We start from the raw sequence: 16561 nt of genomic DNA, 5'->3' as shown, positions 1-16561 counted from the left end.
TGGCACATAACAGATGCATTGAGTCTATGACTTTCAGAATTCCCTGCCAGCATGAATTTCAATACTAACTTGGAGAATATTTTAAATAATGGATGTAGTAGCGGTGGGATTCAAATAATTTAACAACCGGTTCTCTGCCCTAATGATCAGCTGGGTAGGCGTGGCTCGATGGTCATGTGACCGTGCGGGCATGGACCGTCAGCAGCTTTCACATCGATGGACGCTTCGCCTTAACTTACAATGTAATAAGGGTTAAGCAGAGACACAGTTTCTGTAAGCAGGCAGTAAAGATTAGGCTAGAAACACTACCAGAATGTTTCCTTCCTGCCTTCCTTACAGGATTAGCCCTGTAAAGTGGAAAAAACCAAAATAAGATTTCTTCCAACAACTGGTTCTCCGAACTGCTTATAAAGTTAATAACAGGTTCTCCCTAATAGGTGCGAACTGGCTGAATCCCACCACTGCAATGTAGGTACTTTTTATACTGCTTATGTTTTCTTAAAACCATGACATCTGATTCTATTTACACTCTCTGATGATCACAGGAAAAATGTGTTTGCCACTAAATTCAACAAGTCTAGTCAAAATGAGTTCCTTTACACACATCTGAATTTCAGATAGCTTGGGTGGAAAGTTTCCACATGACCTGCTCCTTCTCTGACTGCCAGCATCAATCCCTTGTCCTTGACTTCTCAAAGTTTGTACTTCAAGGATGTATGTAGGATTAGAATTAAGTAGGATTGGGGTAAATTAACAAGAGACTTTTACAAATAAAATTTCTCTAGACTAGGGGACAAGCACAAAGTTCTGTTTTTAAACGAATGAGAAATTTGAAATTTGGACCATGGGATATATTTAAAAGCTTTTTATCAGTTTTCAGGGAAGCACGTCAGTAACAATCGGTCACAAAAATGAACTCAACTCTTTTTAGGTGTTTTTTGCCTATGTTTTTTGTTTTGTACTTTCAAATCATTTTCAACTACTTGAACTAATCTCTGCAATTTCCTTGGCAAGGCTTTTCAGAAGTGGTTTGCCCTTGCCTTCTTTTTAGGGGCTGAAAGAGAGTAATTGCCCCAGGTCATCCAGCTGGCTTTGTGCCTAAAATAGGACTTGAACTCAGTTTCTGGTTTCTAGCCTCTTGCCCTAATCTCTACATCAAACTGATTCCAGGCCTACGTGCTCATGTGTAAATGCATGGGTGAGTGTAAATGCATGTGTGCCCATAATGAAATCTTGCGAGATCTTTACCTTTTGTAAGAGTTTCAAACTCAACCAGGCTTTAGAGGCCATCTGAAATCTGTCAAGAGCATTGATGCTATATATGAATTTGGCTATTTAAGTTTTTTTTTTTTTAAAGATTCAATAAGGTAATCAGAATAACAGAGTTGGAAGGGACCTTCTAGTCCAACCCCTTGCTCAAGCAGGAAACCCTATACCTGTGATGGCGAACCTATGGCACGCGTTCCACCGGTGGCACATAGAGCCCTCTCTACAGGCACGCCAGCCGTCGCCCCAACTCAGCTCCACTGCATATGTGCACATGCCTCCCGCTGACCAGCTGGTCTTCGGGTCTCTGCCACGCATGCATGGGGGGAGCGGATGCGTGGGACATGCATGTGCATGCACGGAGGGACAGGGCACATGCACAAGAGGGTGCAGATTGGTACAGTAAGCTTTTCAGGCCCAAAATAGGGCACGGGGGGCCCACGAGGCCCTCCTGCCCCCCATTTTGGGCCTGGAAAGCCTCTTGCATCAACCTGGAAGCTAAAATGGGGGGCGGGACACATGTGTGTGGGGAGCTCACATTGCATTTTGGGGATTCTGGCACACACATGTGCATTCACGTGCACAAGGACACACTTGGGGCACTCGGCACCAAAAAGGTTAATCATCACTGCCCTATATCATTTAAGACAAGTGGTTGTCCAATCTCATCTTAAAAAAATCTCCAATATTGGAGTACCCACAACTCAGTGGCGAGATTCAGCTGGTTCTCTCTAGATCGCGCGAAGGGGTTGACCAAACTGTAAGTTGATCCAATGCTGAATTTGTTTTTCCCTGGTGTGAAGTAGCCAATTTTCACACAACTTGGGAAATTGCAACTTGGTACCACACACACGAAGAGGTGTGCTCTCCAGACTACATCACAAATTGATAGCCCCAATACACAAATTAGCTTGTATACACTTTGGGAAAACAAAAGAAGGTGATCATTAGCAAGCAACAGACAACAAGAAATTAACTATTCACACCCCTGGAAGAGGATGGCCCTCCCAGAAGATGGGTTCATTACTAAATGTTATAACTCTCGTCCTTCTCTTCCTATGGCTGATAAGGTCCCCGACCTCCGGACCTTCCGCCATGAGCTGAAGACTTTTTTATTCCATCGTGCTGGGCTAGCCTGAATAAGTAATTTTAAATGGGGTTTCAGTTTTTTATACTGTTAGTTTTTAATATTTTGGCCACTATTTATATAAATTTTAGTCTGTTTTTAATTTTGTATTTATTGTACTTTTTAACTGGCTGTGAACCGCCCTGAGTCCTTCAGGAGAAGGGCGGTATACAAATGAAATTATAAATAAATAAATAAATAAATAAATAAATAAATAAATAAATAAATAAATAAGTATGCACAACTTTCTAGCTAGTTTATCTGCAGTAGGAATGGGGAAGTTAACCTTGAATTATCTGCTAGTCTGGTACAAGTTCTTTGATAAGGCTATCAGATAGCCTTTCAGGAATTTGAGGGCAAGGATGTGAGGCCCAAAAGGAAGACATCTAAAAATAAAATGAAGGTGTTTTTTTAATTTCCCCAGCAAAATGGAGGTTCTCTGGCTCTAAAAAGATACACCAGTGTCAATAATTGAAGAATCTAGTTGAAAGAATGAATTCTTGAAATACTTTCCAAGAAACATACTGTGTACTTGATACACAGAAACTTAGACTTCAAGTGAGAGTCACCCACATCTGAAAACAGACAAACACTTTCAAAAGATAACCTTACAAACCTAGTAGAAGGATAAGAATTAATTTCATGACATCCACTAGATTCTAATGCCTTCTAAAGGCCCTATTACTCATAACCTTCCCAACCCTGTCACTGTAAAAAATGTTTCCAATAATACAGTGGAAAAATTAAAATTTCTCATGATACTATTTCCAACTGTTTATAGAGGTTTCAATTAAAACAACTGTATCTTAGAAAATCCTAGTACTTTTGGATAGTATCTTTGGTGATCATGAAAAGAAAGCTTCATATTAAATTTATATTATTCCTGAATTTAAGTTACTTCCCTAGTATGTTTATCACTAAAATCAATTAAATATTGAAAGAAGACGTAGATGCGAAATACATTTTAACTGAGGACACTATATCAGGCACGTTCAGCTCATGGCTCACAGGCCGCATGCAGCCCTAGACAGCTAGTAATGTGACACCACAAGATTGTAAACATTATTATATGATTTATATAGATTAACTATATTATATATTTTATATGCAGCCTTGAGTGACAATTTCTCTTCACTCAATGTGGCCCAGGCAAGCCAAATAATTGGCAAAATAGTTGGCCAACCATACTTTGTACCCCTGATGGTGAACCTATGGCATGTGGAGCCATCTTGCCTAGTATGCGTGGCGTTGCTCGTTCCTCTTCTAGGTTTCTGGCATGCATTTGCGCACGATGATCAGCTGGCCTTTTTGCATGTGGCAGTGCTGGAAACTAGAAGAACTAGTCTTCCGTTTTCCTGCATGAGCATGTGATCATCGTGCGCGCATGTGCACCAGAAACCCGGAAGAGTAGCTGGCTGAAACCGGAAGTTCATTTTCAGGTGTGCATCCTGGGCAGCTCATCTTCCTGATGAGGCACGCATGCTCCATTTTCGGTACTTGGTACCGAAAAGTTTTGCCATCACTGCTCTATACTTTCACTTTTCACCTACACGGTATTAGTTCCCCCCCCCCTTTTGATCTCATGATGCTGGTTGGATTTGGTGATTGATTCATTCTGGTTCTATCTTGGTTTATATCAAACAAGAACAAAGAAGTTTCTTTGCCTCTGAGCAGACCCATGCCTTCTGTTTGGCCCATTGCAAATGCACACCCACCCAAGTTTTCCAGCTTCAGCTGAGCCTTCGTAAGTCCTTTGGTGTGAACAGTCTCCTGTTCAATTCTAGCAGCAATCTAAGTTCTGTTTGGCTGAAATACCTGGGACATTTCTCTCCTTCCGCAGCTAGTTCTGCCTTGGGCAGCCATTTTATCCAGGGCGTGCCAGGTTTGTTTGTTTATTTATTAAATTTATATGCTATATGTTCACTATCCAAAGTGACTCTCAGAAGCTTACAGTGGCATAAAAGCATAAACCTAAAAAGATGAAAAGCATTAGAATTAACAATAATTATATAAAGGTCAAGAACACAGAAAGTACGGAGGTTTGTTTTTGTCTCTGCCACATAACTGGAATATAGGTTGCTACATTCTCCATATTTATCTTTCTAGTATTGCAATTGATCCATAATAGCCTGTAAACCACACAACATCTTTTATCATTCTCCTCCTGCTGGATAGTATTATAATCAGAAAGAGCTGGAGGACTGGGATAGTATAATTTAAATAGTCATATTTAATTTCCTCAGATTCCCTTTATGGGTGTGCTTGTCTTCAAAGACCTTTTGTAGAGTTGAAATGTTTATTTATTTATTGAATGTATATTGCCGTCTATGCCGCCAATGTTATTGTTTGCACAAACAACAAAAGTTCACCCATCAAGCCCTCTTTTCAACAATAAATCCATAGTGCACATACACTTAAAAAAATTAATTAATGCTTTAAAAGTTCAACGACACATAATCTCAAAGGTCCTTTGGAAAAACAACAACATTTCTTTGTGTATTATTCTCAGTTCTGTTTTCCCTGCTTAGCATTCAACAAATGTGTTGGACTACAAGTCCCATAAACTTGAATCCCCTTATTATCTGGAGACTACTAGACTGAGGAAGTCTGCTTCAAGTTGCAAATATTACACTACACATAATTATGCAGAAGAGTTCCATCCAGGAAAGATGCTTACTTCAAAAACAAACAAACCCAAAAACTGATTTAGGGTACCTTCCTTTCTTTCCTATTTCTTCTTTTTTTTCTAGTCAATCTTTTTTTCCCTGCAGTTCCTCCCCCTATAAAGTATAAGAATATTAAAGTTATATTACAAATGCCAACAACTCAGTGGCAAAAGAAGCTGTTAACATGCAGCTTCCATTAAGGCATTCTTCACATGCCTTAAAAAATCCGCCCTCACTTTATGTTTTCCTTTCTTCCATTTTTCTTTCTTTGGATTTGGTGACCTAAATACTTGCAACATTCCAACTGAGACTTCACCAACAACATCATTCTATTACATACACACACCAAACTCCATATTGCCGAATTTCACTGGTAGATGGCTGAAAATTGACAATTGGCACATGAACATTGTCATGTAAACGTGAAACAAGTTTAAAAAGTAAAACACTTTGAAACAAACAAACAAAAATCTTTTTAAAAAAATAATAATCCAGAAATCCCTACAAAATCTCATACATGATGCTGTTGTATCCATTTTTATCATTGCACTGTCCACTAAGAAATTTCCGACTTCTATTCCTAATGTTATTCATCATCTCCAATTGGGTCTGTTTGTCTGTCTATCTATCTGTCTGTCTGTCTGTCTCTTTCTGTCTCTGTCTATCTCTCTCTAACCACACACACACACAGAGAGAGAGAGAGAGAGAGAAACATAAATCTGTGCTCCCATCACAAGCAAATTTTTCAGTAACTGCTCAGTGCTACTTATAGAAAAATAAATGTATGGAGTAACAAGTTTAAAAGTGTTTAAAAGATGTTCCTTCCAGATAAGTCAACACGGGCAAAACCCGATTCCATGTCTGTAAAAACATCAAAGCCAATATCATTAGGATCAGTAAACTAGTATTAACAATTTATAAAATGAAAGTTTTTTTGTTATCTTTAATGTATGTTTGGAATGCTGAACATTTTTGGACAGTATTGACTCTGGTATGAACTCAAGAAGCTTTATATTCTGTATATTCATCCAGGACATCCAGGAATGTCATTTTGCAACATACCAAAACTAATACAAATCATATTAGCTACAATTCAAACGTCTGGCATTAGAAATATCTGCAAAAATCCACAGAGTTTCAGCCATAGACAAAAATTTTCTCCTTTCATTGTTTTTAGTACCTTTGGAAAGGAAGTTCAACTAAAATGCATTTCTGAAAATAACACTGTAGGTGACTTAAAAATAGAGGAAGAGTGAACAGGATGTTAACTAAAAATACGTTTTAAAAAGGCTACCAATACTCTGGAAAACTGTATTTACATCTCTCCTGTAGGGAAAAAAACTCGGTGAGGGGCAACAAATATTACTGGGGTGCAGGGAGATTTTTTTCTGTACAGTAGAAAAATCTTGATTTGTTAAATATGCTCCATAGGCTTTCACTGGCCCATTCCATGTCATTTAGTAAAGCATAGTACAACATGGCAATGTGCATCTAATGCTAACATATAAAGAATTAGACACTTCTTTAGTGCAATTTAATGCTTTTAAATATAAAAGTGCCTAAAACAATGTTTGTGCCTATGGAAGAAACCAAATCTATATCCATCTTCACCCTATTGGTTATAAACAAATAAAATCTTGCATTTCAGTGAAGATATTTCAGACCTCAGCTCAGGGGTGAAATCCAGCAGATTCTGACAGGTTCTGGAGAACCAGTAGTGGAAATTTTGAGTAGTTCGGAGAACCGGCAAATACCACCTCTGGCTGGCCCCAGAGTGGGGTGGGAATGGAGATTTTGCATTCCTCTGCCACGCCCACCAAGCCATACCCACCATGCCTGCCCGCCAAGCCACAGCCACAGAACTGGTGGTAAAAAAATTTGGATTTCACCACTGCCTCAGCTTAAATATAAATACGTTCAGGAAAGATTTGATTATGGACAAGTGAAGTAGTCACAATCTTTCTAAAAACAATATGGAAGTGGTTTCCCATTGCTTTTATCCAGGATTTTTTTTTAAAAAAATATTGTTATTATCAGTCTGGTCTTTGGCCCTAATATAACTTGATGTTCTGTCATGCAGCTATTAAGCATTTCCGACCTGCACAAGTCTTTTTTTTTTTTCATAGCAGAACCTCCCACAAAATTTGATTTGCTCCTACACTAATATTAGGTCTATTGGTTTAATGGTTATCTGCAGGCTATTCAAAATTGAGTTATTTCAGAGAGCTTTATATGAGATGCACTGATGCTATCAGCCTTACAGATTGTCATGTGATTAGTTAGTTTGGTGTTTGTCTTCCTTTACCATGATTGTATTTATAGGGCTGGTGCATGTGAACCAAAGAGTATTTTGGGTTGCAGTGGACTACTGCCTCTAATTAATAAATGTAACAATTTGGCTTGTTGAATGTAAAATTATTACAATTCAACATGAATGGACTGAGATACAATTGAGCTTGTAGGAGTTCAATTGCTAGGCAACTGTATATAGAAAAAGGAGGAGAGAGAATACGTAAAATGCAATGAAGTAGCAGAACACGATTCCAGCTCTGTGTCTACAAATAAGTAAATAGAATTAGAAGAGGAAAATTTAAATCCATATAAACCATCTTGGTTCTGCAACCCAACAAGACAGACACAGACTTCAGAGGATAATTGGAACTGCAGAAAAAACAATTGCTACCAACCTGCCTTCCGTTGAGGACCTGTATACTCCATGAATGAAAAAGAGGGCTGTGAAAATATTTATAGACCGCTCACATCCTGGACATAAACTGTTTCAACTCCTACCTTCAAAACGACCCTATAGAGCACTGCACACCAGAACCACACAAGAACATTTTCCCCCCCGAACGCCATCACTCTGCTAAACAAATAATTCCCTCAACGCTGTCAAACTATTTACTAAGTCTGCACTACTATTAATCTTTTCATGGTTTCTATCATCCATCTCCTTCCACTTAAGACTGTAACTTGGTTGCTTGTATCCTTACGATTTATACTGATAGTTTCCTGATTGCTTATTTGAAGCCTATGTATTATTTGTATCATTAAGTGTTGTATCATTAAGTGTTAAATTTGTACCCTATGACTATCATTAAGTGTTGTAAGTGTTGTACCTTGATGAAGGTATCTTTTCTTTTATGTACACTGAAGAGCATATGCACCAAGACAAATTCCTTGTGTGTCCAATCACACTTGGCCAAAAAAATTCTATTCTATTCTATTCTATTCTATTCTATTCTATTCTATTCTATTCTATTCTATTCTATTCTATTCTATTCTATTCTTGGGCAATGCCTGCCTATAACTAAAGAACAGCCTCACCTTATCCATGCAGCTGATTTCAAAGGATTTTTTTGACTTCAACCGGCCAAAAGATTATAGCAAGAAAGATGAAGGGCATGGGTGCTTAAATTCCATGTTTGAACTGCCAAGACAGCGAGCCATTACTACTAAGCATTCGTGAGCCTCCAGAACATAGATTTCATTTCAGCTAGACCATGAAGTGATGACTTTGCTTTCTGGAAAATTTGTGTAAATAAGGCGGCTGCTCTCCCGACTTTCCCTCCCCTCTTCTCTTCTCCTCTCCACAAACACACACACACACACACTCACAAAATATTGCAGGGGAAATGCTGGACCTTCAACCCCGCGCGTAAACAACCCCAATCACCTTCCGGCTAAACCTCTAATATTCCAAGTCGGTCGATTTTCCCTTCTAACTATGCTACAATAATTCTAGTAATAACGCTAGTAATGCTAATGATGCCGCATCTATTCGGTTGCTTGCAAAGGGACAGCTTGTCTCTTCCCACCCACCTCCACTCCATTGGGGAAGACGCCCGCCTGCCAAAGCAAATGGGAACCCACTAAATTCCCCCGAGAGGTGGGGTGGGCGGGGGAGGCAGAACCAAGACGGGAAACCAAAGCATCCGGAGTCTTCAAAAGTCCGAAACAGAAGAGGTGGGATCACAGCAGCTTATTAAACCGAGGCTGCAGCAGGCGGGGATCCAGTCCAATAGAGGTCGGGCGCAGCGGGGGCGATGGCGAGCGAAGGAGCTGCTAACGGCCAAGGGAAAAGCTTCCTCCCCGACCGGGCAGAGCCGCCGAGTTCAGCCGGGGTGCCCATGTTGCCGGCTCTGGAGGTGTCGGAGGAGCCGGAGAAAGCGGCCACGGCGGGGGTGCTCAAAGGGAAAAACAAGGACCCCTCTTACAAAGTCCTCTCCCTGGTAAGCGCTTTCGGAAGACCCAAAAGGAGGAAAGCTTTTGGATTCCAAGGGGGCCAGTCTAGCCGGCTTCCGAGTGACCCACTTCAGGATGAGCTGGCTGCGGGCTTCTCTGAGGTCAGAGAAGGGAAAGATGGGGGTTGAAAAGGATGCGGAATCTACCGAATTTGCTTAAGGAGTGTTTATTTATTCTGTGTTTTTTTGCGCAATTGGTTGGCAACAGAAAGCTATCCGGGTTTTGCAAGGAAAGAGCTGAAAGCGCACGGAGAAACATTTTGCGTGGAGAAGGTTCAAATCTTTGGGTAGGATGGGAGAAAATAAGCTGTCCGATTCCCTTGGACCGCTGTTGGGACTCAGCGATAATCACAATACTCTGGTTTATGTGTAAATTTAAAGCAGAGGTCTTTAAGTCTAAAGAGATCTAAAGCATAGCTGGCTGAAAAATTCTGGGAGTCCACAAGTCTTAAAGTTGCCAAGTTTGAAGATCTCTGACTTAAAGCAACTCTCCTGTTGCTGTGCCCTTTGATTCCTTTCCCTTTATAGTAGAACCTTTCCCAGGTAATGTAACAAGTCTGGAAGAGGCCAGGTTACGGAAAGCTGATCTGTGGCGTGACACCTCTGACTTTAGGGACTGCAAAGTTTTCTGGGCCTTGGACAAGTCGTTTTCTATCTCTGGGGACCAATGCCACAATTTTTGATTGACAGAACGGTTGATTTCATCAGATGGGGTTTCGATACCTTGTTTTCTTCTTAAAACATTTGTAACCGTAAATAATACATAGAAACAGGCTTCTAAACATGAATGGCACTGTTTCTTAAGGTGCAGCCCTAAGGAGTGTGAACTATAATGTTAATCTGGAGGTCCCTGAAACTTCTCTCAGGGCTCCATGGGGGGGGGGAACCTCATTTGCTAGCAAATGCTGAAAAATAATACAGTATTAAAATCCCATCAAACAATTGTGAGAAGTGCAGTGAATGCATCGTTTTTAATTGTTCATGTGGTAAATATAACCCATACAAACACAAATTGTTTTGGGTTTCCTCCATAATTTTTAAAAGAAGGAAGAAAAAGAGTTAAGAAACATTGATGTGCAGAGTGCAATTCCTTCGGTATCAGCTTCCCCAGAAGAACTACTGTATGTGGGTGACAGAAACATAAGAGGTCTAGTTAGGTTAGTAGCATTTAAACTCGATTATTTGCTCTCTGGGTGCAAAGTATTCTAGACCATCCTTAATCATGTCCTGAATAGTGCCCCAAATGGTAGGATTGCATGAACTATTTTAAACACATCCTTACTGAGACAAGCAAGTGGATCTTGGATGGAGCAGTCTCTTCTGGAGCCCTCTGGAGCTAGACTTCCCAATGAAAATGGTGGGGCATCACTTGAAGAAGTCTACACTATACATGTTATGCCATTTGGAATATTCTTTCTCCAAAGGTGAGGTGGGCCCCTACTCTCTTGACCTTTCAAAAATATCTGAAGACTTGAATTTGCCAGTTCATTTGTGGTTCAAAGAGGAACATATGGCTCCTGTGGGTCTTGTTCATGCCCTGAAGGCCCCTTCCCTGCCTTTTAATTACCTTTTATGGTTGGATTTTACTATTTTTGCTTCTATTTTAATTTTTTATGTTCAATTTTGAACATTTTATTTGTGTACCACCCAGAGTTAAATCTGAAAGGGAGAGGTACCGTTTCTAAAATTCATAAAAACAAACAAAAATGCATGCTAGATGTTGTCTCTAACAGGCTCATATTTTCCAGTGCCTATTGCGCTTTAATTGCCTTTTGGTACTTGTACTTTGTAGTTAAGAACTGGAATTTTTCATCTTTCTAATTCACATTTAATTGGGATTATCCTATCGCTGGTTTTACAACTTCAGTACTATAAGAATAGCTGCTTCAGATTAAATAATGCATTCTGCCTATATGTCCTTTACTTTAACTTCTTTAGCCTGAAGATGAACTGTATTGTGGATTTATCACCATCTACCTTTGGGATGAAATAAAGAGAACGTATAAATAATTGAATTAAGAAAATTAATATTAAATTCTGCAGATGTACTTGCTCTCTCCTGTCGTACTTCAAATCTGCATACCTTATGTCCACCCTTTTGCAGGACTTTCCTGATTCACCCTTATGTTGAGCACTTTTATTTTTGTTATGCTACATACCTATCTTCTTTGTAAGATGTGGGATCTTGGAGGAAAATCCATCTCACCTACCATTTGACTTTTTTGAGCCAAAAAACCCAGCCCAGCTACAGTCAATATTGTTCTAGAGGATATTCTTTTAAGATTAACTTTCTGCTTTAAAAAAAATTGGGGAAAGTATCATCATCCCAGAATTAGGAGAATGGGGTGGTAAATCATTTTAGCTTTCCTTAATCTCTAAATTTGCAAACAAGGCTCAAGCTTTGACCCCAGTTATTGTCTAAAAGGCTTAAACCAAATGGAGAGCAACCAGGGAGGTTGCCTTTGTGATTAAGATCTTGTCACACTAAGAAATCTTTTGGCTGGGTAAATGTTATAATACTTCTGTTGCTGACTAATAAAGTGGCTAATCTCCCCAAATGTATCTGACTGGGGGGTCTTCAGAAGATTACTTTGGAAAGGAAACTTACTGGTATCAAGCAGAGATTTTGATTTCTTTCAAGTAGCGTTCTTCCACAGCTCAAATGTCCTGTATGCTTTTCCAGTTCTAAGCCTGGCTCAATTAAAACCACACCCGTAATTACACCGCAGAAGTAAACCTAATGAATAGGGCTTATACCCTGTCAGCGAGAACAATACCCATGTGGAAATTAAAAATAGTAGAAAGAACTAAAAGAAGCTCTTTACTTCCTATCTCCCATCTGTGAGTTTCTCAATATGTCATTAGAGTTGTTGCTGGTTTGGCTGTTTCTGTTCCGCAAGTACTGTATTGTGGTTTCATTCTGTCTGAGCCATTTCTAGTAGGCCTCAAAGTTTGTTCATGGTAAAATTTCTCTATCTCAATTGGTTTCCTTCTTGTGGTAATGAACAGTTATGGTCCTTGATTCAATGACTGAAATGTTATGAGGTATTGTGATCTTTGTAAAGGGTCTGAATATGGCTATGTGAAGGAAAGAAACATAAAATTAGAATAGGTTAAATACTACATGATTTTAAAATCTGTTTAAGAAGGTGACAGTCTTAGAAATAGGCAACTTGATTTATTCAGTTAAATGCCTTGCCAAGAACAGGACAGAGCAGCAAGCATATAAACATTTTTTTTAAAAAAAACACTTTAGTAACTTTAGCAGAACACTCTGCTTCTTAAGAATCTCAGCAATCATTCTAGATCATACCTATATATTAGTTATTTTTTTCTCTGTTTGCTTTCCAGTGCCATGAAAATATAGCTAAAACTTTGAACACGGAAATTTACATTTGAGTCAGGCTTAGAATGCCTACCTCTGTCTATGGTCTTCAATCCTAACAAAATCGGATTTAAAGTCTCCAACTCCCCTCCCCCCCATACACACACACTTTTCACTTTTGCAATTGCATGACCTTTTTTTCCTGAGTTCATTCTCTAATGTCAGCATATCCTTTCGAACAGTGACAGCGTGACTACTGGGAGCAATTTAAATTTGCCTCAGGATAGAAGTTGCTTTACAATTGAGTACTAAAGAAACCCAGAGCTCTTATTTGTGGCACAGAATCTTCCCTTTAGAAGATTGGCTCACATAGGCCGATCTGGTACAAATTTTCAGCCATATGAAACTCTCTAATTAAGTGCATTTACTTAAGTTGTATACACTTTTGTACTGAGCTCAGAAATCTTCATCTGGGTCTATATATACAGTATGCATTCCACATATCATCTGAATGTATTTCTGCAAACTCCATTCTTGTTCAGTATAGGTAGTCTTTTACTTATGGTTACAATTGAGGCCAAATTTTCCATTGCCAAGAAGACAGTTAAGTAACTTCTGCCTCATTTTGTGATCTTTCTTGCCATAGATGTTAAGTGACTCACTTCAGCTGTTAAGTTAGTAACCCGGTTGTTATGCGAATCTGGCTTCGCCATTGGCTTTGCTTGTCAGAGGGACACAAGAAGTTACCACATGACTCTAGGACACAAATACATGCTAGTTGTCAAGCAACTGAATTTTGATCAGGTGATCATGGGGATGCTGCAACGGTTGTGTCAAAACCAGTCATGTGACTTTTTTGATGTCGCTGTAACTTCAAATGGTCACCAAATGAATGTTTGAAAGTCGAGGACTACCTGAATAGAAGATTATTGAAACATATATAGCGCTTCATGTTGTTTCCTGACAATAGGGGATGTAGGGGACGTTGGTGGAAATTATCAGTCATTCAGTAATCACAATAATTTATTTTATTTTATTTTATTTATTTTGTCGAGTACTTATTAAATAATATAAGCATGAATTGAATACATAAAATGAATACAATTAAAGGGAACATTAGGACAGGGACGGTAGGTGCTCTTATGCACACCCCTTACAGATCTCATAGGAATGGGGTGAGGTCAACAGTAGACAGTCTACGGTTAAAGTTTTGGGGATTTTGGGATGAGACCACAGAATCTGGTAGTGCATTCCAATAATATATGAAACCCATGCAATGTTAGGCTTTCTTTAGGCCACATCTGCCCAGTTACTTTGGTTCATGAAACAGGACTTTTTTCTGCATACCTCAAGTTAACTAAGCAACCTTCTAAGAGATTTGGATAGTAGTGGAAAAGGAAGAAGACATGTGTTCCATTGGCATGTTCACACCCATTGATTTGTCCTAAAGATAAGTATGGCTTATAACCATAGATACCTGTACTATGTCATCTGAACCAAGCTAGTTGATGTACATTTTTAATCCTGTTTATATGACATTCTTTAGAAATGAGAATAATTCAGGGAAGATATAAAGCTTCAGAAGAAAAACATAATGACATGTAGTTCAAGACTGAAACAGTCTTGAATGAATTCAAATGGTGGGAAGGTTCTTATGTATCAACAAATAGCCACAAGAGTTCAAGATCTAAAAACAAGATTAGGATCTAAATATTCACTAATTTTATTGATAGTTTGAGTGATTTCTGAAATGTAGAATCATTATACTAACCTAAATCTCCATGGGGGCTGTTGAAAAAAACTCTTGATATTTTTCCACTTCAACTCTCATGTTCTGCTTCTTTTTCCTTCATCATTTTTTCCCCACATTAGCTTGGAGGAAGAGAAAAAGAATGGAACCAAAAAGGCTGAGATAGCACTCAGATAGATTACAAGACAAGCTGTAGAAACCACTGCCACGAAAAGTAGCAGTGAAGAAGGATTATTCTGAGGAAGATAGTTTATTTATTTATTTCATATAGAATAGAATAGAATAGAATTTTTATTGGCCAAGTGTGATTGGACACACAAGGAATTTGTCTTGGTGCATATGCTCTCAGTGTTACATAAAAGAAAAGATACGTTCATCAAGGTACAACATTTACAACACAATTGATGGTCAATATATCAATATAAATCATAAGGATTGCCAGTAACGTTATAGTCATACAGTCATAAGTGGAAAGAGATTGGTGATGGGAACTATGAAACGATTAATAGTAGTGCAGATTCAGTAAATAGTCTGACAGTGTTGAGGGAATTATTTGTTTAGCAGAGTGATGGCCTTCGGGAAAAAACTGTTCTTGTGTCTAGTTGTTCTGGTGTGCAGTGCTCTATAGCGTCGTTTTGAGGGTAGGAGTTGAAACAGTTTATGTCCAGGATGCGAGGGATCTGCAAATATTTGTTTTCATCTAAAAATGAGAGATAGCTAGGGAGCGACAGAAATATTGTTTTTTTTTTTTTAAAAAAAGCAGCTTAATTGGGTGTCAATTTGATTCCTTCTGTGGTCTTTACTGCCTCAGCAGAAAGCAGCACAGTTAAACTTCACTGATAGAAATGAGAGATACCATTTCTGGGTTGTTTCTGGGATTTGAATATAACTCAGAGGCATAATTATCTTGTATATGTGTTTTTTATTTGTAAATGTATCTATGTTACAAAGTTTCAGTTGCCCTAGCCGAGTCTAATGCTCTAATGTCAACTGACACAGCAAGACACTAAAAACTAGGGATTTCCATCAAGCCTGAAGCCTTTGGCAGTATGCGTGGGCCTTTCATGTTGAGTTGATGAATGTTGTCGACTGCTGTTTTCTGCCGTTTTTTAGAAGAATGCCATTTCTCTTATTTTTAATTTTTCATTGTTTTTACTCTATTTTAATGGTTAGCGCCCAGGAGTCAAGTATACGAGATGGATAGCCTATAAATTAATTAAGTATATCTGTATTTTGTAATTCTTCTTTAATGCGGCTCCAGCATTTCCTGGCTAAATCTAGTTTTTGTGAATGTTTGGGTTACTGGTTTTTTTTTTTTTTGCATTCTTTTCCCACTGAGGCTTTTTCAACCACAGGAATGTTGCAAGATAGTTTGCTGTGCAAAGCAAAGGATTGGATGGGGCCTCTCACCATTCTCTCTATAATAAAACCCAGTGAAACTTGCAAATGATTCTTACTCCTGTACTACTGATGATGAACTGTCATCTGCCACTACAACTAAGAGCAGAATGTTCCACTACACTCCCTGCTCTTAAGTACCTGCTGCTGGAATCACAGCCTCAGTTTTCTTCCTGGCAGGGAAACAAATATAGTCAGACGAGAGGATGGCAAAAAGAAAAAAGAACTTCACTCAGAATTGTGGTATAATTGATTTACACCACTTTTACCTGGAATAAAATTCCACAGTTATCAATGAAATTTAATTTCAAGCTATTTTAGATCTGCAGATCGAGTTTTTGAGAGTTTCTTTTCCAGAAATCCTTATCTTATCCACATGTATTGATTTATAAATAAAAGATGCATTCGGAATTTTTGTATTTTGCAAATATAACTAAATTCATATTTGCTTATTGTAGGCTACAATCACAACTCAAAAGTCTTTGTGGAAAATAATTTACTTCTAACAGAGGTAGGATTCATTTACCTTCCTTGCTCGCACATTACATCCGGGCGGGTGGGCGAAGCCTCCCGCAGTCCGGCTGCTACGGGTTTGCCCGATCCGGAGAGAACCGACTGGCAGTGAAATCTTGGAAGTAACTAGAGTAAATAAATAGCATTAAGAGAGGTTTTCCTGCACTCAGGTGGATCCAGGATCTCTTCAATTGAAAACTGTGTAATTTATAGTTGTATATGCAGTCTCAAACAGAAATATAAACAGTCTTTGTCAATAGGATGCTGGACTTG

General features: G+C 38.8%; 1 protein-coding gene across 1 annotated transcript in view; it reads left to right on the top strand.

The window, feature by feature from the left end:
- Window positions 1-8992: 8992 nt before the first annotated feature.
- The window catches only part of ENPP1 (ectonucleotide pyrophosphatase/phosphodiesterase 1), a 56665-nt gene continuing 49096 nt past the window's right edge, over window positions 8993-16561 (top strand). The window contains exon 1 of the mRNA XM_058171724.1: window positions 8993-9290. Within this exon, the coding sequence (XP_058027707.1) occupies window positions 9105-9290 (186 nt within the window). The 5' untranslated portion in view covers window positions 8993-9104. The remainder of the gene's footprint in view (window positions 9291-16561) is intronic.

The sequence above is a fragment of the Ahaetulla prasina genome, chromosome 1 (genome assembly GCF_028640845.1).
Source record: "Ahaetulla prasina isolate Xishuangbanna chromosome 1, ASM2864084v1, whole genome shotgun sequence".
In the NCBI taxonomy this organism is placed as follows: domain Eukaryota; kingdom Metazoa; phylum Chordata; class Lepidosauria; order Squamata; family Colubridae; genus Ahaetulla; species Ahaetulla prasina.
Note: the sequence above shows the minus strand (reverse complement) of the source record. Positions and strands in the feature narration are given on the sequence as shown.